This window comes from Dryobates pubescens, chromosome Z (assembly GCF_014839835.1).
Source record: "Dryobates pubescens isolate bDryPub1 chromosome Z, bDryPub1.pri, whole genome shotgun sequence".
NCBI classification, from domain to species: Eukaryota; Metazoa; Chordata; class Aves; order Piciformes; family Picidae; genus Dryobates; species Dryobates pubescens.
This window is the reverse complement of record NC_071657.1, coordinates 41510054-41532423: the sequence shown is the minus strand read 5'-3', so window position 1 is coordinate 41532423 and position 22370 is coordinate 41510054. Positions and strand designations below refer to the sequence as shown.

Here is a 22370-nt window from a genome sequence, read left to right as displayed (position 1 = left end):
AAAGTCAAGTCACCCTTCAAAAGAGTAAATAATTTTGTTCATATGACTGTGTCAGCCAGACCTGTGCAGTCAGCTTGTGCATGTCTATAGGTGAGCTATTTGCTCAGAACTGCTTTGCAATCAGTGGTGAGAAACTGGCACTGTTAGGACTTGATTTCCTCTTTTACAGAAATCTGAAATGGAACAGATGGAAATGCCTTGAACATACCATTTTTTTTCTCTCTTAACTACAAAGGGAGCAGCTTACTCAGATAGAGGAGTGAAGCTGCTAGTGTGTAAAGTGCTCTGAATCCAGCCCAGTCTGTGTCTGGTCCAAATCACATGATCATTTGTTGACAACACCCGTATCTTAGGCAGGTTTCTTTCCTGAAGTGAGAAGGATGAAAAACGATCGTTAGGTTCATGCCAAATGGTCAAAGCACCGTGAAGTAGTGAAAGTGAGTAACAGTTTTGATGTGTCTTTGTAGCTACAGTGGGTCTACTCACCTTGGAGTTAAAGAGAAGATCTGTAGTGGTTGTATAGTCATCATATCTTTTCTGTCTTAATGAGGAAGGTGGCTGGCAAGAGAAGTATATGAAACATGGGTTGGCAGTGTGGAGGGCTTGGAGTGTCAACATTCTGTGAAAAATGATAGAAAATATTTTTAGCAGCAATCACATAGCAGAGTAGACTTGTTTTTCTGAATATTAAGATTTTGAATAGGAATTTGATTTAATTATGGTATGGTTCCTATGTAATTTCCTATTCTACTTTTCTTATTTGTTTCCATGTGCAAAAGCATGGCTTTTCTGAATGAGGAACTTAGTTGTTGTTTTTTTCAAAGACTGCTGTCTGATGTCCCTAATTATATAAAACATGCAGAAGATATTAGCAGCTCAGAAGTGTACTAATTTCTGGAAGGACTTATGGTATGATGGACATCGCAACCCCACTGTGAAAGCTGAGAAGCAGCTTTAGAGATGGAAAAATGGCAGGTTTTGTAGCCTGTAGCTAAGTCTCCACTGCCTTGAGAGTGCTGTTTGGAGCTCTGTGGAGTCCCCATTCCGTCCCTGCCTAGACAAACGGACTCTCAAGCGGTTGGCTGCTCCCGGGGCACCCGCTTTTTGTACTTTGTTCTCTGCAGCTGTGTTGTTGTCTTCACTCTAGCCAGCTCAAGGCCTCCCTGATGCTTATGTCTGGAAGTCTAGAGGCTCTTAACTACTGGGGAAGTTTCTAAATGTAAGAAAAACAAAGTCTCCCTGCTTCACTCACTAGACCCTAGCCTCCACTGAAAAGTCAGTGTTCACTGTCAGATGGGATTATTAACTCCTTCCACTCCTTTATTTTTACTTGCTTAACTTCATGAAAAGGTGATGTGGCTGGCCTTCATATTGTAAGCAGTAGTTGAATTACATTTTATTTAAAAGTTTTTTTCCTTTTGCTTGCTCACTGAAGATGTCTGCCCAATTAGTGTGTGCTTCAGCTATTTAAGTGACCTTCTTGATCCAGGGAGAGTGGGGTGCCCTGGAGGGGTACAGGAAGGGATAAAACAGGGACAGATCCAAACAGTAACTTCGCATAGTTTCTGTTTGTGTGGTTCTCCATAGTTAGGTGCAGTTAAGCGTGTTTTTAACAAATCCAAACAATTAGATGTGGCACGTTGGCACATGGTCATGTAGGTGTTGGGTAGAAGGTTGGACTTGATGATCTTCGATGTCTTTTCCAAACTTAGTGATTCCATGATTCTATCAAAGACAAGCACTAAGTAAACCACAAGTTGTGACACACTGTTTCTGTGAGTCATGTAAACATATTGTAAACAGATGCTTGGCATAAGGGCAAGCCACATCTGCCTCTCCTTCCCATAAAAGGCTTAGGCCACACCTCAAAGTTTTATTCATCAAAACAAAACCCCAAATAAAAGTTTCTTTATAGACTTCATCTTAAGGCCACAGAACAGTTTTGCTTTAAAATTTTCTAAAAATCATGCTTTTTTTTTTCCTTTCCTCTAACTGATTTTACTTTTGGTGATTTTTTTGTTTTTTAATGCAGCTGGATGTGGGTTAGCACTTACGATGTTTTTAAATATCTTTTTAGTAAGAATAACCTTGTGCTTTTTTCAGTGGTCTCTCTGGGACAGAATAGAGTTTTAAACAAGTTGTTGCTGTTAGCCAGTATCAAGACTGACTGACGTGCTTAAGTACATATTTTCAGTTCTTGACATATCCCATAGAAATTATTATTTTTTTCTCTAAATGCTTGTGTGAAAATCGGAAGTACTACTATCCCCATGGTACTAATGAGTCAGTAGCACAGAGGAACTGAAAACAATAACATGAGCTCTGCATTATTAGTCATTTCTTCCAGTATTTAAAGACATCTGAATACAGTCAGATGAGCCAATTAAAATATTTTGACATGAACATTATTACACAAATCTTGTATGAGGATTGTTATGTATAATGTTTCCTTTGTCATTGAGTATGTTACTGACAACTTTAGATAAAACAATATTCAGTGACTTTTGCCCATTTCAAAATTTTGTTTAAAAATTAATTTCTTAGGCATTTTTGAATTTTCAGCTGTATTAAACTTGAAACCCTTTAGAGGACTTCTGGGAGCATATGTAACTACATAGATGAATAAGTTTTGACTGTTTGTAATCAAATTAATCTTGGAAGCAAAGGTACTTTTGATATTTTTTTTTTGACACTGCATAATTTCACTTTGAATATGCACAAATGCTGCTAATTGTTTGCTAACAAAACTCTTAGGCCCATTCATTCTAAGCATCGAGGGGGGTGTGCTTTAAATTACTGGTCATTTAAATCACTCTGGTGATTACAGGTGACTTTTCTTAGTCAGACCCTTAGGTTTCTGCCTATTTCACACAATTTCTTTTGCTTTATAAGACCTATTTGTGGTTAGTGCTTCTCATGTCAGACTGCATGTGAAACGAATCTCTGGATATCTTTGGCTAGTGCTATTGATGAGTTTTAATGATTTCATCATTTAAAAACACAGATCTGGTAGCACAGTTCTTAGATAATGAAGTATTTCCATTGTTTTTAATACTGTTAGACAGGGAAATGCCCTCTTTCTTGCTCTTTTTCATTTTGTAGCAATTCTTGTTTCTGTTGTAGAGTAGAGGTGGATGTGTTCTACCTGGACTTCAGCAAGGCCTTTGACACCATCCCCCACAGTAAACTGCTGTCTAAGCTGTCAGCTCGTGGCTTGGACAGCAGCACTCTGTGCTGGGTTAGGAACTGGCTGGAGGGCCGAGCCCAGAGAGTGGTGGTGAATGGAGCCACATCCAGCTGGCAGCCAGTCACCAGTGGCATCCCCCAGGGATCAGTGCTGGGCCCCATCCTCTTTAACATCTTCATTGATGATCTGGATGAGGGGGTTGAGTCAGTCATCAGCAAATTTGCAGATGACACCAAGTTGGGAATAGATGTTAGTCAGTTAGAGGGTAGAAAGGCTGTGCAGAGGGACCTCGACCGACTGGACAGATGGGCAGAGTCCAATGGGATGGCATTTAACAAGTCCAAGTGCCAGGTGCTGCACTTTGGCCATGGCAACCCCATGCAGAGCTACAGGCTGGGGTCAGAGTGGCTGAGAGCTGCCAAACAGAGAGGGACCTGGGGGTGATGATTGACACCCACCTCAACATGAGCCAGCAGTGTGCCCAGGTGGCCAAGAGGGCCAATGGCATCCTGGCCTGCATTAGGAATAGTGTGGCCAGCAGGAGCAGGGAGGTCATTGTGCCCCTGTACTCTGCGTTGGTTAGGCCACACCTTGAGTACTATGTCCAGTTCTGGGCCCCTCAGTTTAAGAAGGATGTTGAGACACTTGAACATGTCCTGAGAAGGGCAACAAGGCTGGTGAGAGGCCTTGAGCACAAGCCCTGTGAGGAGAGGCTGAGGGAGCTGGGATTGTTTAGCCTGGAGAAGAGAAGGATCAGGGGTGACCTCATTGCCCTCTACAGCTACCTGAAAGGTGGTTGCAGACAGGAAGGGGTTGGTCTCTTCTTCCAGGCAACCGGCACCAGAACAAGGGGACACAGTCTCAAGCTGTGCCAGGGGAGGTTTAGACTCAAAGTGAGGAGAAAGTTCTTCACTGAGCGAGTCATTCGTCATTGGAATGGGCTGCCCAGGGAGGTGGTGGAGTCACCGTCCCTGGAGGTGTTGAAGGGGAGATTGGACGTGGCACTTGGTGCCATGGTCTAGTCGTGAGGTCTCTTGGGACAGGTTGGACTTGATGATCCTTGGGTTCTCTTCCAACCTTAGTTATACTGTGATACTGTCACATTCTTGCCCTTTTTTTTTTTTGTGTCCTAGTTTAAGAAATGAGAGGAAGCATTTTAAAAATTTTTATCGTGTTTCACTTCCACTGGGGCTGTTAAAGTCACTTTCAGGGTGAGTATTTTGTGTCACTGGTTGCAAGGTTCAGACTTATTCTTCTCTCTTGAGGCAGTCATGTAAGAGCTGGCTAGTAATAGTGGTGTTCATCCCATCTCATTTTGGGGGGATTGTTTCCCCTTTTTAGTTCTGTGTGGATGTTGCAACTGCTAGGGTGTCATCTCTAGTTATCTTTTCCTGTTTTGATCTGCTCAGAGGAAGTTCTGCTTTCTAAAGTTGCTATGTAAAAATAGCATTCTCTTACTCAACAAGATCTCTGTTCTGTATTAAATGCCACCTTATCTGCTGACAACAGTGAAAAGTATAAAGATACTGGGTTTTTTCCTTGTCTTGTTAAAGTTGCAGAGATGAAAATGTCTATTTGTGTTATCACTTAGTGAATACCCTGCCCCATCTTAGCATTCTTTGTCTCTCCAGAAGTATATTGTGCTTAAGTTCAGATTTGGCCTCCTCACAAATATGTATATCATAGAACTGGCAGCATTGGAAGGGACCCCAAGGATAATCTAGTTCCAAGCACCCTGCCATGGGCCCAGACACTTCCCACTAAATCAGGTAGCTCAGAGCCACATCCAGCCTGGTGTTAAAAACCTCCAGGGATGGGGCTTCCACCACTTGCCTGGGCAACCTGTTCCAATGTCTCACCACCCTTACGGCAAAGAACTTGTTCCTGACATCAAATATAAATCTACCCTTCTTTAGCATGGATCCATTCACCCTTGTTGTATCACTACCCTGCACCCTAAAAAGTCCCTCACCAGCTTTCTTGTAGGCCCCCTTCAGATACTGGAAGGCCAAAAGAAGGTCTCCTTGGAGCCTTCTCTTCTCCACAATGAACAATACCAACTCCCTCAGCCTGTCCTCATACAAGAAGTGCTCCAGCCTTCTGATCATCCTCATGGCCCTTCTCTGGACACGTTCCAGCATGTCGTTATCTTCCTTGTAATAGAGACTCCAGAACTGGATGCAATACTCCAGTGGGGCCTCGCTGGAGTAGAAGGGGAGAGAGACCTCCCTCAACCTACTGACTGTGCTTCTCTTGATGCAGCCCAGGATGTGGCTGGCTTTATGGGCTGTAAGTGCACACTGCTGGCTCATGCTGAGATTGTCATCCACCAGCACCCCCAAGTCCTTTTCTTCAGGGCTGCTCTCAAGCCAGTCACTGCCCAGCCTATATCAGTACTTGGGATTGCCCTGAGCCAGATGCAGTACCTTGCACTTGGTTTTGTTGAATCTCGTGAGGCTGGCTTGAGCCCACCTCTCCAGCCTGTCAAGGTCCCTCTGGATGCCATGCCTTCCCTCCAGTGTGTCTGATGCACAACACAGATTGGTATTGTCAGCAAACCTGCTGAGGGTGAACTCAATGCCACTGTCACCAGCAAAGATGTTGCTCAAGACTGGTCCCAGTACTGATCCCTGAGGGACTCCACTTTTCTCTGGCCCCCACTTGGACATGGACCCATTGGCAGCCACCCTTGGAGTGGTCCATCCATCAAACCCATACAGCACCAGCTTGGAGACCAGGATGTGGTGGTGCAAGACAGTGTGAAAAGCTTTGCTTAGGTCCAGATCAATGCCATCAGTTGCACTCCCCTTGCCTATTGATGTTGTGACTTTGTCATAGAAGGCCACCAGGTTTGTCAGGCAGGATTTGCCTTTGGTGAAGCTGTGTTGATTGTACCCAATATATAACCTTTGCAAAGCAGGGTTGGACAGGAGCTTGTAGGGCTTTGCAGATTCGTGTGTCTGAACCCAGCTAATAGTTAGACCAGTTAACACAGAGATGCAAAATAAAGGATTGGACTGCCTTGATTTAAAGTAACAATAGATTTTGTAAGTGTTTCTGTGAGTTCAGCTAATGGCTTGACTACACCCTGAACTTCAATAGTTTAATTTGCAATGTGTTTTTAAACTGATTTTGTTTAAATTGGTACAAAGGGCTGTGAATATTCTAAGTTAATTAGCATAACTTTGACTGGACTTCAGTTAATTAAGAGCAAGTTTATGCTAACCCAAATATTTTTCTTACAGCAAAATAAGAATCTATTAAAAAATATTCCTATTCCTGAACCAAGGTGATTTGTGTGAAGGACTTATTTCCTAAATTATAAATACCTCATATATTTAACTATGTTTCTATAAAAACAAACTGTCCTATTTTTTTTCAAGTATGCATTTATTACTATGTTCTCTAAAATACAGAAAAATAGTTCACCTTCTAATTTCCACAGTCATCTTCCCCTGGTCTGTTAGTGCCTTGTCTGTAGAACATGATTCAGCTCTATTGCTGTAGTACTTGTGTTATATTGTAATGAAGATTTGAACTCTCACCTAACAGTTTTGCTCTAACTCCATCCTAGAGAATTTGAAATTACCATAGTCTGTTAGACACTATCTAGCCTATGCTGTATGTGTAGGGTCTGTACAGATTAGATAACTCCATGTAAGCAGTGAACGTTGGATTTTATCTGTGCATTTTCTGTCAACCCAGAAAGAATATTCTTCGATTTTTGGATGCTGAAAGAGATGTCTCAGTGATTAAAAGCAGCTTCAAGCCAGGAGATGTAATCCATTATGTACTGGACAGACGCCGCACCCTAAACATTTCTCAGGACTTGCACAGTCTTCTTCCTGAAGTTTCCCCAATGAAGAATCGCAGATTTAAAACCTGTGCAGTTGTTGGGAATTCTGGCATCCTTCTGGACAGTGGATGTGGCAAAGAGATTGATGGCCATGACTTTGTAATAAGGTGAGTTTTCATCTGTTATTGAAGATACCATGCCTGCTATATTTCTTGGAGAAAAGCTGGGGGAAGTGTTTTAATCTGAGATGCAGAACTCAGGCATTATCTGAAATTAATCAGAAATTATATCCTTCACTGTGTGATTCCCCAGTTTTAAATATGTGCCCATGTTGTTGCTAAGATTATATCTAAAGTGAAAATACAACTAAGGGCAGAGGTTTGTGTTAGTTATTTTTGCTGTACATTGTATTTAGAATAGAATAAACCAGGTTGGAAGAGACCTTCAAGATCATCACATCCAACCTATCATCCAACCCACCTAATCAACTAAACCATGCAACCAAGCACCCTATCCTGAGCACCTCCAATGATGGTGACTCCACCACCTCCCTGGGCAGCCCATTCCAATGGGCAATCACTGTCTCTGTGTAGAACTTCTTACTAACCTCCAGCCTAAACCTCCTCTGGCACAGCTTGAGACTGTGTCCGATTTATTCCAGAGAAAACATTCTTTTAGAGGTCATGGTTGAATAAATGCAAAATGTTTTCTCTTTCAAAAATATTCTTTCTTGGCCAACAAAGATGGCCTGTTGTAAATTGCTACATTATCTACGTGCAGCATGGAGTAGAATTTGACCATGATGTATTGATGGAACCAGATGGCTGCCATTAAGGTAATTGGAAGTCATGCATCTAAATCCCTTAACATTGCTCTAAAAATGTATCTGCAGTTTAGACAAAGTGCTGATTTGCTTCACTTTTTATTCATTCTTCAAACACACGAAGAGTAACTTTGGACTTCACATAGGAATAAAGAATGAAGGGGAATAGCTGGCCTCGACAGTGTGACATTACACAATATTAGAGAAGGCTGAGCACGAGATCAGTCCTTTTGCTTTGGAAGCAGAAGTTCCAGTTGGTTTGGTTTAAGAAGAATGAAAGGAAAGAAAACAGGAGGGCAGTGCAGAAAACAGTATAGAAGTTGTCATTGCAAATTATTTGCCTTTTTTCCCCCTCATCTTGAAGAAACACGCTGTCAAAAAGAAAAGGATATGTAAAAGAAAAACTAATGTTTCTCAGTACATAACTCAAATATTTTGTTTGAAAGGGGTACTAGTGAGTGGCAACTGAAACAGTAACACACCATTCTTTCATTGTCCTTTTTTATTTTCCGTTTCCCACTGGTCTTTTGAGTTAGCATCCTTATTGCAGAAGGAATCAAAAAATAAACACGACATTTAAAAACCACATTTAGCCTATGGCATGCTTTTATAAACTCTCACAGATTAGGTGTGATAAGTTGAACAGGACTAAACAAAGACTGAGATATTAAATTTTCCTGACAAAAAAACTGCTTTCAGAAGGCAAGGTAAATACTTTTACTAAATAAGAATAATAATAATAAACCAGGTTGGAAGAGACTTTCAAGATCGTGTCCAACACATCAACCAATCCAACCCACCTAAACAACTAAACCATAGCACCAAGCACCCCATCAAGTCTCCTCCTGAACACCTCCAATGATGGTGACTCCACCACCTCCCCAGGCAGCCCATTCCAATGGGCAATCACTCTCTCTGTATAGAACTTCTTCCTAATATCCAGCCTAAACCTCCCCTGGCGCATCCTGAGACTGTGTCCTTTTGTTCTGGTGCTGGCTGCCTGGGAGAAGAGACCAACCTCTGCCTGTCTACAACTTCCCTTCAGGTAGTTGTAGAGAGTTGTAGAGTCTCCTCCTCTCCAGGCTAATCATGCACTGAATGTCTTCATACTCATCTCTATCCTCTTCCCCATATTTTAACTATCTATGAGACATGATGATGTCTCATAGGAGATTTTAATTAATTCAGGCCATGTGGCCTGAAGAGAGAACATAAAAAGAGAACATAAAAAAACTGTGTATATGTACTGGGTTAACACAGCCTGCTCTTGAGGCAGAGCTGTTAGTTGAGGTAAGGGCAATTTACTACATTGCAGCATATGAGACTACTGAAAGAAACAAAAAATACAGCAGCAAAAAAGGTGAAGCTTAATAGAAACACCAGGAAGCTAATGTTTCTGACCAGTTTTAGACTGGAGAAACGTGTTTGACCAACCTGATAGCTTTCTATGAGGACATAACTGGGTGGATGGAGAATGATAGAACAGTGAATGTGGTTTATTTTGATTTCAGTAAAGCATTTGACACCACCTTTCAGAGCAGCTAAGCTGTAGTGGTTTGGATGTGTAGTTTGGATGATTGGGTAGTGAGGTGGATGTGAACTGTTCAAAGGAAAGAAGTCAAAGAGTTGTGGTCAATGAGATGGAGTCTAGTTGGAGACCTGTATCTAGTGGAGTCCCTCAGTACTGGAACCAGTTCTATTCAGTATGTTCATCAATGAGCTGGATGAGGGTGCAGAGTGCACTGTCAACAGGTTTGCTGATGATAAAAAAATGGGCAGAGTGGCTGACACACCTGAAGGCTGTGCTGCCATTCAGTGAGCCTTAGGCTGGAGAATTGAGCAGGGAGAAATTTAATGAAGTTCAACAAGGGCAAGTGTAGAGTCTTGCACCTGGGAAAGAGCAATCCCGTGCATGGATCAGTATAAGTTGGGGACTGACCTGTTGGAGAGCAATGAACAGGAAAAGTACTTGGGGGTCATAGCGGATGAAAGGTTGTCCATGAGTCAGCAGTGTGCTCTTGTGGCCAAGAAGGCCAATGCCATTCTGGGGTGTATTACAAGGGGTGGGGTTAGTAGGTCAAGAAACATTCTCCTCTCATCTGGAATATTGTGTGCAGTTCTGGGCCCCTCAGTTCAAGAGGGACAGGTAGCTACAAGAGAGAGTACAGTGCAGAGCCACGAAGATGATAGAGTGGAACATCTTCCTTACGAGGAGAGGCTGGGGGAGCTGGGGCTCTTTAGCTTAGAGAGGAAGAGACTAAGGGATGCCCTCATTAACATTTATAAATGTGTAAAGGGTGGGTGCCAAGAGGATGGGGTAAGGCTCTTCTTGGTGATGCCCAATGACAGCACAAGGGGCAATGGGTGGAAGTTGAGGCACAGGAACTTCCATGTGAACATGAGGAAGAATTTTTTCACTATGAGGGTGATGGAACAGTGGAACAGACTGCCAGGGGGTGGTTGAGTCTCCCTCTCTGGAGATGTTCAAGACCTGCCTGGGTGAGTTCCTATGTGATCTGATATATCGGTGATCCTGCTCTGGCAGGGATTTTGAACTAGATGATCTTTCGAGGTCCCTGCCAGCCCCTAACATTCTGTGATTCTGTGATCTCACATGGCTAGTAAAGTGATCAATGTAATGGTTAGTCTGATGATGCTATGAATAATTCTCTTTTTAAGCTTCTGGAAAAAGAATACTTGACTCTGCAGCCTATAGAGAATTTTAATACTGTGTAATTTTTGGACTTTCAGATCACGGTTAAAAGATTCTAGAAGTTCACAGATTATCTCATATGTTAAAGTGTATGATACACGTTTATGTGTGTCTGGACATGGGGTGGTTTTGTAGATGTGATCTCTTTGGATAGCAGTTAAAGCATTTGTGTTTTGAATTAAAGGTAAAGTGTTTTTCAGTATAGTTTCCTATGTTGTTCCTCCTCCATTTTACAAAGTTGTATGCACCATGATACGTAATCCTGTGATCTAATGGTACTGACGCTTGATAGTCACTCACTTCTATTTCTGTTTGGATTCTGGTATTAAAATGTACCGTGATACTGTGTTACTCTCTTTGCTTCAAGCTGATTTTGCCAACAGTAAAATGCACTCATTCTAATTACCACCTGATGATGTTGTTCTGAAAAGCAGTTACTGTTTGCACTGTGTGCAGCTAGATGTATAGGTTGATAAACCATAGTTTTGCCAAACTGCCTGATGCTGAGTGCATTATGCTTACATGCTGTGACAAGCATATCATACTATTCTGGTTATGTTACCCAGTTGATTTTTCTTTCTGGGATTAAAAACAAATGTATGTGTTCTTGAGTTGTTTCTTGCAGCAGGACTAATAACACCAGTAATACAGTTAATTTCATTGTTAAAATTACAGCAAAGGTCTGTAAAAGTGAAGAGGACAAAACAGACATCTCTTGGTATTTGCATTACAGTACAGTAAACTCAGTATTCTGAATTTTAATATTCCTGTGAAGGTGGTATGAAGATGTTAATAGTAATTGGTAAGGACACAGAATACATGCCTTAGTAAGGTTAAAGAAGAATGTCAGTACATAGCATCGTTTGATACTACCTGAAAGTCATCCAAAGCCACCAGTAACTGTCCATCCTCCTTTGGGAAGTTCTAACATGCTCATATAATGATACTTCTCAAAGAATATCCATACAGTAATTAGAATTATGAAAAATGTTTGAAAGTAGGATCCTGGAGTCAAATAATCATGGCTGCAAGCCAACATATAATTGTCAGCTGATTTTACAAGTAAAACAATGAAGTTCTTTTTCTTTAGACATCTGAAAGCACATAAATAACGATCATTTTTGCAAGCAAGGTAACATCTTGTGAGCATAAGTAGATTTACTGTATTTACTGAACTTCTTATAATAGCTTACTTTTAATTACTTGATTGCCTAAGGGCTTACTTCTTACATCAGAACTCAAGGGTTGAGGGGTATGTCTTCTGCTAGGATAAAACAGATTAGTTCCACAAGTATAGGGAAGTCATGCCTGTTTTGACAGTACAAAAAGTGACCCATCTGAAAATGGGAAGCAAGGAGATTCTTCGCTATTAAGAACCCCCACGTGCTGACTATAAACTGTTTCCAATATACCTTTCCTTTTTATCTTTTACATTTTTATACCATATGTTAAGTGAATATTGATCCTTCCACCCCTGCTGCTTTCATAGTTATGAGCTAAAGCATGCTGCAGACATGGAAGGTGTCTGAAGAATTCACAAATCTCCATAAAATAAATTTCATTGAAAATATGAGATAATCAACCAGATTACATTTTAAGTGTATAAATGACAGCGCTGTTGCAGGAGCAGGTTTTTGCATGGTACTGTTTTCAACTATTTCTTTAGCTGTTGGATCACAGAGTGGTAGAAGTTGGAAGATCTCCTCCAGAGATGATCTAATCCATCCTGTCTGCTAAAGGATGTTCACCTAGATCAGGATGCACAGGAATGTGCCAGGAGGGTTTTTGAAAGTCTCTAGGACTATATGGAGAACAGACCTCTTGAGTGCAGCTGTCTCACTATCTTAAAGGTGCTCTGATAAAGAACAGCCACGAAAAGATACTACTTCCTTGTTTCCTGGGATTGAAGTACCTCTTGCTTCTCTCATTGGAGTGTAGTTCCATCAATATCTAGGAATTAGGCTGAATATACTTACCATTATTGTTGATAAAATTTTACTGGGTAGATGTAGCTCTTATTTTTCTGGTGTCCTTTGGCTTTAATTTTTTGACTTGACAATTCTTGTAATGAGTCAAGTTCACATGGAAAAAACTTGTATTCCTTTAATAAATTTGTTCTTTTAACCTATGTGATGAGAGAAGGATAATCTGTTTGACTTTATGTTTCTGAGTGAACCACTGTGATAGGAGAAGAAGATATATCTGTTCTGGAAGGGAAAAAGGGCAGACTTTCTAATTATACCATGGAGATGTGGTTGCTCATTTCAGGAGAACAATTTTTACAGCACTTATGTGCACTTTGGGCTTTTGAGTGGTTTCTAAGTGTTTATTTCAGCCTGTAAATGTCAGGAGTATAGGTTGTTAACAGATGAACATGTGTACAGACTCAGTGCAAATTCTTGCATTATTACTGCGTGAAGACTGTTATTGTAGTTCTTAATGTCACTTTTACTCAAGCACATGTTTATGTCTTTTATTTGCAGTTAATTTGAATATACCAGTGTATATGAATATTACATATTGGACATGTGTATGTCTATATATAAGCTGTGTGTTTACTAGTGATCAAGCAAGTCCATGGGCCCGGATGGGATCCATCCTAGGGTGCTGAGAGAGCTGGCAGATGAGCTGGCCAAGCTGCTCTCCATCATTTTCCTCCAGTCCTGGCTCACTGGAGAGGTCCCAGATGACTGGAAACTGGCCAGTGTGGTCCCCATCCACAAGAAGGGTCGGATGGAGTACCTGGAAATTACAGGCCAGTCAGCCTGACCCCAGTGCCAGGGAAAGTGATGGAACAGATAATCCTGGCGGCAATAACTGCGCACCTGAAGGATGGCCAAGGGCTCAGGTCCAGCCAACATGGATTTAGGAAGGGCAGGTCCTGCCTCTCCAACCTGATCTCCTTCCATGATCAGGTGACCTGTCTGGTGGACGTCGGGAGGCCTGTGGATGTGGTCTACCTGGACTTCAGCAAGGCCTTTGACTCTGTTCCCCACAGCAAACTGCTGTCTAAGCTGTCAGCTTGTGGCTTGGACAGCAACACTCTGTGCTGGGTTAGGAACTGGCTGGAGGGCCGAGCCCAGAGAGTGGTGGTGAATGGTGCCACATCCAGCTGGCGGCCAGTCACCAGTGGCATCCCCCAGGGATCAGTGCTGGGCCCCATCCTCTTTAACATCTTCATTGATGATCTGGATGAGGGGGTTGAGTCAGTCATCAGCAAGTTTGCAGATGGCACCAAGTTAGGAACAGATGTTGGTCAGTTAGAGGGTAGAAAGGCTGTGCAGAGGGACCTCGACCGACTGGACAGATGGGCAGAGTCCAATGGGATGGCATTTACAAGTCCAAGTGCCGGGTGCTGCACTTTGGCCACGGCAACCCCATGCAGAGCTACAGGGTGGGGTCAGAGTGGCTGAGAGCTGCCAAACAGAGAGGGACCTGGGGGTGCTGATTGACACCCACCTCAACATGAGCCAGCAGTGTGCCCAGGTGGCCAAGAGGGCCAATGGCATCCTGGCCTGCATTAGGAATAGTGTGGCCAGCAGGAGCAGGGAGGTCATTGTGCCCCTGTAGTCTGCATTGGTTAGGCCACACCTTGAGTACTGTGTCCAGTTCTGGGCCCCTCAGTTTAAGAAGGACATTGAGACACTTGAACGTGTCCAGAGAAGGGCAACAAGGCTGGTGAGAGGCCTTGAGCACAAGCCCTGTGAGGAGAGGCTGAGGGAGCTGGGATTGTTTAACCTGGAGAAGAGGAGGCTCAGGGGTGACCACATTGCCCTCTACAACTACCTGAAAGGTGGTTGTAGCCAGGAGGGGGTTGGTCTCTTCTTCCAGGCAACAAACACCAGAACAAGGGGACACAGTCTCAAGCTGTGCCAGGGGAGGTTTAGACTCAAAGTGAGGAGAAAGTTCTTCACTGAGCGAGTCGTTCGTCATTGGAACGGACTGCCGAGGGAGGTGGTGGAGTCGCTGTCCCTGGAGGTGTTCAAGAGGAGATTGGATGTGGCACTTGGTGCCATGGTCTAGTCATGAGGTCTGTGGAGACAGGTTGGACTTGATCATCCTCGAGGTCTCTTAGTTATACTGTGATACTGTGAAGTTCAACTGAATGTCTGTAGGATACTGATTTCTCATTTGAGTGTGTTTTTGTGAATATGATTTCATCATTTTCTTTAGACCTAGTATGTTATGCCTGTGTTTTGTCTAGAAATGTACCACGGCAAACCCAGGGCTGATTATGTTGGCATAGGTGGGGTATCGCAGCACTTACTTAAATTTTCAGTCTTTTCTCATGGAATGCAACTTCAGCCATTGGTGGATTTCTTTTTTGCCCACTTCTCTATGATAATATCCTAACTAATATGTACAACAGGCAGTTGTGGGAAAGATCTATGGTCTATGTACCTTAATCTCAGTTATTCTGCAGGTACCTAAATACCATGTAATAATTCAGACATGAACGACTTTGTTCAAATTGCTGCAGTGAGAATTTGGATAGTATCTGGGATGATGTCTTGGGAATAACAGGAACTGTAGGCATTAATTTGAGGTTTCCATGTGCAAGACTGCCTCTGATACGACCAATCACAAAAATTATCAACATTTAATTTTTAATTAGTGTTCAGTTTCTGCATACTGTTTTTCAGTAGGTAATGCTTAAAAGGAGCAGGAGACCAAATGGTGACTCATATTTGCTAGTTTAGGGCAAGGGAAAAATGAAGGAGCTAGAGATTCTCATTACATAAAATTATATTACTGTAGTGTGTTGAAATTTCCCATTACGTTAACTAAGCACAACTGACTCAGTTGGAAGTAAATGGAAGCTGTATTTACAAAGCAAAAACTACACTCTACAATGGAATGCAATGAATATGTACAAAATATATAGTATTTACAATATTATACAGGTATTTAAAATTTTAAAAAATAGCGTGGAAACCTCCCTAGTCAAAATGACCAGGGAAGCTGCTCCACTGCCCCCCCCCAAAACCTCCCAGATCCCCCTGTCCGAGAAAGAGAGAAGCTGGGAGAAAGCAGTGTTAGTCTTATTTCAAGCTCAGCCAGAAGCATTATCTTCCCAGCAGAACAGCCAGGCCAGAGGAAAAAAAGAAGGAATAGGAATGGAAGTGAAATGTGAAAGATACTATGGAACACCTGTCCAATGAATCTGTTTAGAATAATCTTTTGTTTTCCTTTTTGCACCCAATAGTGAATTATTTATTTTTTTTCTACTTTTCTGCTTGAAACATGCAGCTTAATTTTTAAAGGCATAGCCTAAAACTGCCACAATCCACCCCTTCTAAGGAGTTTCATTGGTTGTTAATACTATCCATCTAATCTAAAACAATATATACAATTTGTAAGTAAAGTTCACAGTCCATTCTGGCTGTCCTCGGATGTAGATGATTCAGAAGTCCAAAAACCAGGAAACAAGAAAACAGAAAACAGTTTGTCTCTCCGCAGATGAGGCAAAGGAACAGGGACTCTCAGTTGGCTCAGGGCTCTCAGGGTTCTTAGGGTTTCTGCACCATAGATTCCTCATGGATTCTTCCTTTGGGCATGATGTTGTGTCTGTACAACACTGTGAATTTGAATTCCCTCAGCTAAAGTTAGATTTCTTCCACCATTCTCTTGCATTACCCATTAAGTGTGACCAGGACCTTCAGCAAAATCCACCCTTTGGATAGGCTTGGCCTCTCCTGAAGGAGAAAATACCCAAATGGTTTTGCCTGACAGATTCTTTTCTCTAACAACAGGAACTCTATCACCTTCTACTTTCTGTAGCAAATCTGAGTGTTCAGGTTGAGCTTGATTTACTGAACCTCTACTATTTTATGGTAGGTTGAGAGAGGGCCCAGCTCTCCCTCCCCCACAGAGCAAGAAACCACAGCTAACTCAGTCAGAGAAGCAAGCTATATTTACAAGCATATATAGAATTCAGGTTATATATAACACAATTTATACAGTATTTACAAAATATATACAGAAATATACAGCAAAGAAAAATATCACAACAAAATTCCCTCCTCGAGGAGGGTTGCTCCCCTCTCTCCCCCCCTACCTCCCTTTTTTCCCAAAAAGGGGTTAGAGAAAGAAAGGGAGTTATTAAGGAAAAGAGATGTTACTAGGCTTCAAAAGCACATGCAGGAATTAGTTTTGCTTATCTCAAGGTCATTCCGGCTAGTTTTGCTGAGAAGCAGGCAGGCAGGAAAGGCAGAACAGGCTGGAATGGCAGAACAGGCTGAAACTCCAAAGAATTCCAACTGCCCCAAAACTTAAAGTTGCATTCTGCCCATCTACCAAAGAAATTAGTTTAGAATATCATGTTTTCATTTTGATACAAAAACATTCAGCCGGAGTGTTCCCAACACTGTCTCTCTCTTAAAGGCACAGCCTCAAACGGTCACATATTTACCACCTGGGTTGCTTGTGCTAGATGTGTGTCCCAGTTTTTCAAAGATCCACCCCCCATGGCTTTGAGAGTGGTCTTCAGCAAACTGTTGTAGCATTCAATCTTCCCTGCAGCTGGTGCATAGTAGGGAAGGAGGAATATCCATTGAATGCTGTGCTCTTTTGCCCAGTTCTTTACAAGATTGTTTTGGAAATGCGTTCTGTTTTCTGATGCAATCCTCTCTGGAGTTCTGTGTCTCCAGAGGATTTGCCTCTCCAGACCAAGAACGGTGTGACATGCAGTTGCATGTGGAACTGGGTAAGTCTCCAACCATCCAGTGTTCACCTCCACCATTGTAAGCACGTATTGCTTACCAGATTGAGAATGAGGTAGAGTGATATAGTCAGTCTGCCAGGCTTCACCATACTTGTTCTTGGACCATCGGTCACCATACCATAAGGGCTTGATTTGCTTTGCCTGGCTAATAGCAGCACAAATGTCACAGTCATGGATGACTTGTGTGATAGCATCCATGGAAATGTCTATGGATCTGTCACAAGCCCATGGGTAGGTTGCATCTCTGCCTTGATGTCCTGACAAATCACTAGCCCACCAAGCTAAGAACATCTCGCCTTGGTGTTTCCAGTCAAGATAAAAATCAGAGTCTGTGTCCTCTTGAGAAAACTCTTGCAGCTAGATCTGCCTGATGGTTGAATTGTTGTTCCTCAGTAGCTTTGCTCTTAGGAATGTGAGCATCAATGTGTCTCACCTTCACTGGAATTCTCTCGACTAGCAATGTCCTGCCACAGTTCAGCTGCCCAAATAGGCTTTCCTTTCCTCTGCCAACCATTCTTTTTGGACTCCACCTTTTGGTCTTGTTTCCAACAAGATGACAGGAACCATCTGTGAACAAAGCATATTTCTTTTCATCATCAGAAAGGTCATTGTCAGGAAGAGCATCCTCAGCACAAATTTCTCTCTCCTCCAGAGGCTTTGTATAGTTAGTGCCTTCAGGCCAACTTGTGATCACCTCCACCAAACCAGGACTTTCAAGATTTCCCATTTGAGCTCTCTGTGTTATCAGAGCCATCCAGTTAGACCATGTGGCATCTGTGGCATGATTTAGTGAGGAACCATTGCCTTTGAACATCCAATTCAAAACTGGTAATCTAGGAGCTAAGAGAAGTTGTGACTCAGTTCCAATTACTTCAGAAGCACCTTTTACTCCTTCATAGGCAGCTAGAATCTCTTTCTCTGTTGGAGTATGATTTGCCTCTGAGCCTCTGTAGCCTTGACTCCAGAAACCAAGAAGATATCCACATGTTTCGCCCGGAGCTCTTTTCCATAAGCACTTGGTTGGACCATTGTCACTTGCAGCCATGTACAAAATGTTCTTTATCTGGACCGTCTTGGACCTATTGCTTCAACTACTTGTTGCTTTATCTGGTCAAAGGCTGCTTGTTGTTCAGGTCCCCAGTGGAAACTGTTTCTCTTTTGAGTCACATCATACAAAGGTTTCACAATCTGACTGTATCCAGGAATGCGCAGTCTCCAAAATCCCACTATACCAAAGAAACAGAGTTTCTTGCTTGTTCATGGGATTTGCCATGGTAGACACTCTGTTTACCACATCTACTGGAATGTGTCAGCATCAGCCTGCCGCCGCACTCCCAGAGACTGGATCTCTCTGGCAGGTCCCTTCATCTTGTCTTGCTTAATGGCAAAACCTACTTTCAAGAGAATGTCAATGATTTTGTTATCTTTCTTAAAGACTACTTGAGCAGTTTTAGCCCAGATGATGATATCATCAATGAACTGGATGTGTTTTGGAGCACCACCATTATCCAGAGCATCATGGATCACTGCATGACAGGTGGTTGAACTGTGAACCCAGCCTTGAGGCAACCTGTTAAAAGTGTATTGAACTCCTCTCCAGGTAAAGGCAAAGTGAGGCCTGCATTCCTCTCCTATTGGAATAGAGAAGAAAGCACTAGCAATGTCTATGGTAGCATATCATTTGGCCTCTTTGGATTCCAGCTCATACTGGAGTTCCATCATGTCTGGTACTGCTGCACTCATAGGTGGAGTTAACTTCATTCAGGGCATGGAAGTTGACTGTCAGATGCCAGTCTCCATTCTGCTTTCACACAGGCCACACTGGACTGTTGAAAGATGAATGAGTTTTGCTGATGACGTTCTGACTTTCCAAATGATGAATCAGATTCTGAATGGGCAACAAAGAGTCACAGTTGGTTCTGTATTGTCTGTGATGCACAGCCTGAGAAGCAACCAGCAACTTCACATTCTCTACTTCATGTTGTCCCACAACTGCAGATTCATCAGAAAGCTCAGGTCTTATAGACAGCTTCAATTTTTCTTCATTATTTTGTACAGGTGCTACTCCAAAAGCCCATTTGTAGCCCTTAGGGTCTTTGAAATGCCCTTCTCTCAGAAAATCAATTCCCAAAATACAAGGTGCATCAGGTCCTGTCACAACAGTATGCTTCTTCCACTCTATACTTAAACTTACATCAACTTGTATCTTAGTTAACTCTTGAGATCCACCAGGACTCCCAGAATAGTTACAGGCTCTGATCCCTGATAATTTGATGGCATTATGGTGCACTGAGCTCCTGTGTCAACCAAGGCCCTGTACTTCTGAAATTTTGAAGTGCCAGGCCACTGGATGTACACATCCCAATAAATTCTGTTATCTCCATTACCCCTCTCCTCCCCCTGGTGGGAGGCAGGGCGCCTCTAATTATGGGGAATACATCCGCATGTGCAGTTGGCACAGTGTCTGGTGTCAGAGTCAGAATCACTGTTGGAGCTATTAGAGTTGTTCTGGGAAACTGATGAATTGACAGCTACCTTTCTGGTATTGCTACCTCAGGCTCTGCCATTCTGCAGTTCCCTTAGTCTCCTGAAAAGTTGGTTGACCATCCCATCTGTTCATGTTCTCACCAAACTGATCACACAGTTATCCAAATACTCCCATGATTGCTTTTGTGGTCTGTTCTGGTTTGACCTGTTTTGGAATGGCCACCTTGGAGGACGTCTGTTTCTAACAGCTGAAACTTGTATCCATCAGGAGGAAGAAGAATTGGAATTATCTCCTTGTGGCAATTTGGATATGGAGTTTTTTAATTCCTCTTTTAGCTCTTTCACGCAATTCTCCTTTTTTCTAGGCAGAGTTTCAATGGCTGAAACCAAAGAAACACATGTGAGACTGTCCTCCCGTTGTCTCATTTGTTCTGTGAAATGGCCAATTGTAGGAGGTGCTCCCCCATAATTTCCTGCCGCAATTGTGCTTGCCAGAATAGTAGCATAATTAGGATGAGCAAGTTTGATGAGCTTTTTGGCAAGACCTATTCCCACAGGAATTTCATCAGGATTCTGAGTACCATGGTTTCCATACATCACCTCTCTCACAGCAAACTCTCTTGAAATGCTTAATTCCCTCATCCATGGTGTTCCAAGGTTTAGGATTCCATGGTAGGTCATCTCTGGGTGCGTATGTCATAAGAGCTGCCAGTAGAAGGTGTGTCCACAAAGAAACCTTACCAAGATGCCTGCCTAGATGTCTCTCTATTCCACTATCTTTTGAGAGGGTTCCAAGCTGAGATGCTGACTTGTCTTCCACTATTAAAGCTGGTGCACCTGTGTTGAAACATCTGCTAAGCCAAGCTAGAATTGGCTCATTCTCTCCTCTAATGTAATCCTTTCTTACATGCCTTATTTCCTGCCTGGGTGTGTTCACTGTTTGGATGTCATCTTGATCTTTCTGAAACATCATCTGTCTCATCTTCATGAAGTGGCTGTCCCCATAATCCTGCTGCCATGAGCTTAAAGACCTCTTTAAGTTCAGAAGCACTTCCACTAACTGCTGACCTACCAGAACCTGTATCCTCTCCTGCCTCTCCACTATCCAGTGATGGTCTCAATAATTCAGCTGTATCTTTAAGGCAAACCTTCTCTTCACTCAGTTTAGGAAAGATGTTGACTTGCTGGAGCGCGTCCAGAGAAGGGCAACAAGGTTGGTGAGGGGCTTGGAGCATAAGCCCTATGAGGAGAGGCTGAAGGAGCTGGGGTTGCTTAGCCTGGAGAGGAGGAGACTCAGGGATGACCTTACTGCTCTCTACAACTACCTGAAGGGTAGACAGGCAGAGGTTGGTCTCTTCTCCCAGGCAACCTGTACCAGAACAAGAGGACACAGTCTCAGGCTGCGTCAGGGGAGGTTTAGGCTGGAGGTTAGGAGGAAGTTTTACACAGAGAGAGTGATTGCCCACTGGAATGGGCTGCCTGAGGAGGTGGTGGGGTCGCCGTCGCTGGGGGTGTTCAGGGCGAGACTTGACAGAATGCTTGGTTGCATGGTTTAGTTGATTGGGTGGTGTTGGATGATAGGTTGGACATGATGATCTCGAAGGTCTCTTCCAACCTGGTTTATTCTATTCTATTCTATTCTTGGAAGGATCTTTTTTAACAGAAGTTCCCTCATCAGCAGAGGGATCTTGCTGTTCTCCTGCATCAGCTCCTGTATCTGCCTTGCGCCTGCCCCTTCTATCCAAAGCTGCAATTTGTCTAACTGGTGCTGCATTTGAGTTTACAGCAGGCTTAGCAGAAGCAATGGGAGTTTGCAAGGAGGCAGTGCTGGCAGACAGGTTTTGAGATCCAGCAGCTGTTGCAGAGGTCACCTCTAGTCCTGCTGCTGCAGGAGGAAATGATTTTGTCTTTCTAATGGCTGCTGATGAAACAGTGACTGCCACCTTAGGTGCTCCCCCTGGCTGTATGCCAGAACTGCTGGCCGTCCCATTTAGAGCTGCCTTACTGATAACTCCTCCCTGCCTATTCATAGCTGTTTCCCCTGTCTCTTCATCAGTAGAAATCTCTGGATTTGAATTAGAACTGCCTCTCCTACGCCTATGTCTGTTGTGTTTAAAAATAAAACGTCTTAGCTGCTCTTCTCTCCCGTAGCAAAGCCATTAACAAGAATGCATTAATTATTACCAACACCAGAATTACAGCAAATAAATCACCTTGGAATCCCAGCTGCTAGTGCTCACATAGCTTTCACCTGCAGGATTGCTGAATTCATATATTTCTGCAGGCAAAATAGTGGCAGTGACATTCCTGTATTTCTTAAGCCAAAAGAGCCCAAGACAGCGATTGTACAACATTTGCAATTTGTACTTAAACCAAAGGTACAATTTTGTATCAGATATCTTCCCAGCTTATCAAACATTATCCTGATACAACATTTGTAAATTATTACGGTCAGGGCAGAATATATCAAATGCCGCAGAATCCAAAGCAGCTTCATTTTGCTTCCTTTATCTGAGCAAGAATTAATCAAGCAATTACCCCACATTGAATAGGCACCAATTACTTTGTGTAATGCAGTGGGTTGAAATTTCCCATCACATTAACTAAGCGCCACTAACTCGGTTGGAAGCAAACAGAAGC

The 22370-nt window shown here is 42.8% G+C and overlaps 1 protein-coding gene across 1 annotated transcript in view; it reads left to right on the top strand.

The window, feature by feature from the left end:
* ST8SIA4 (ST8 alpha-N-acetyl-neuraminide alpha-2,8-sialyltransferase 4) overlaps positions 1 to 22370 on the top strand; it is a 48222-nt gene that overhangs the window by 4970 nt on the left and 20882 nt on the right. Inside the window, exon 3 of the mRNA XM_009901367.2 lies at positions 6893 to 7150. Coding sequence (XP_009899669.2) covers positions 6893 to 7150 — 258 coding nt within the window. The remainder of the gene's footprint in view (positions 1 to 6892; positions 7151 to 22370) is intronic.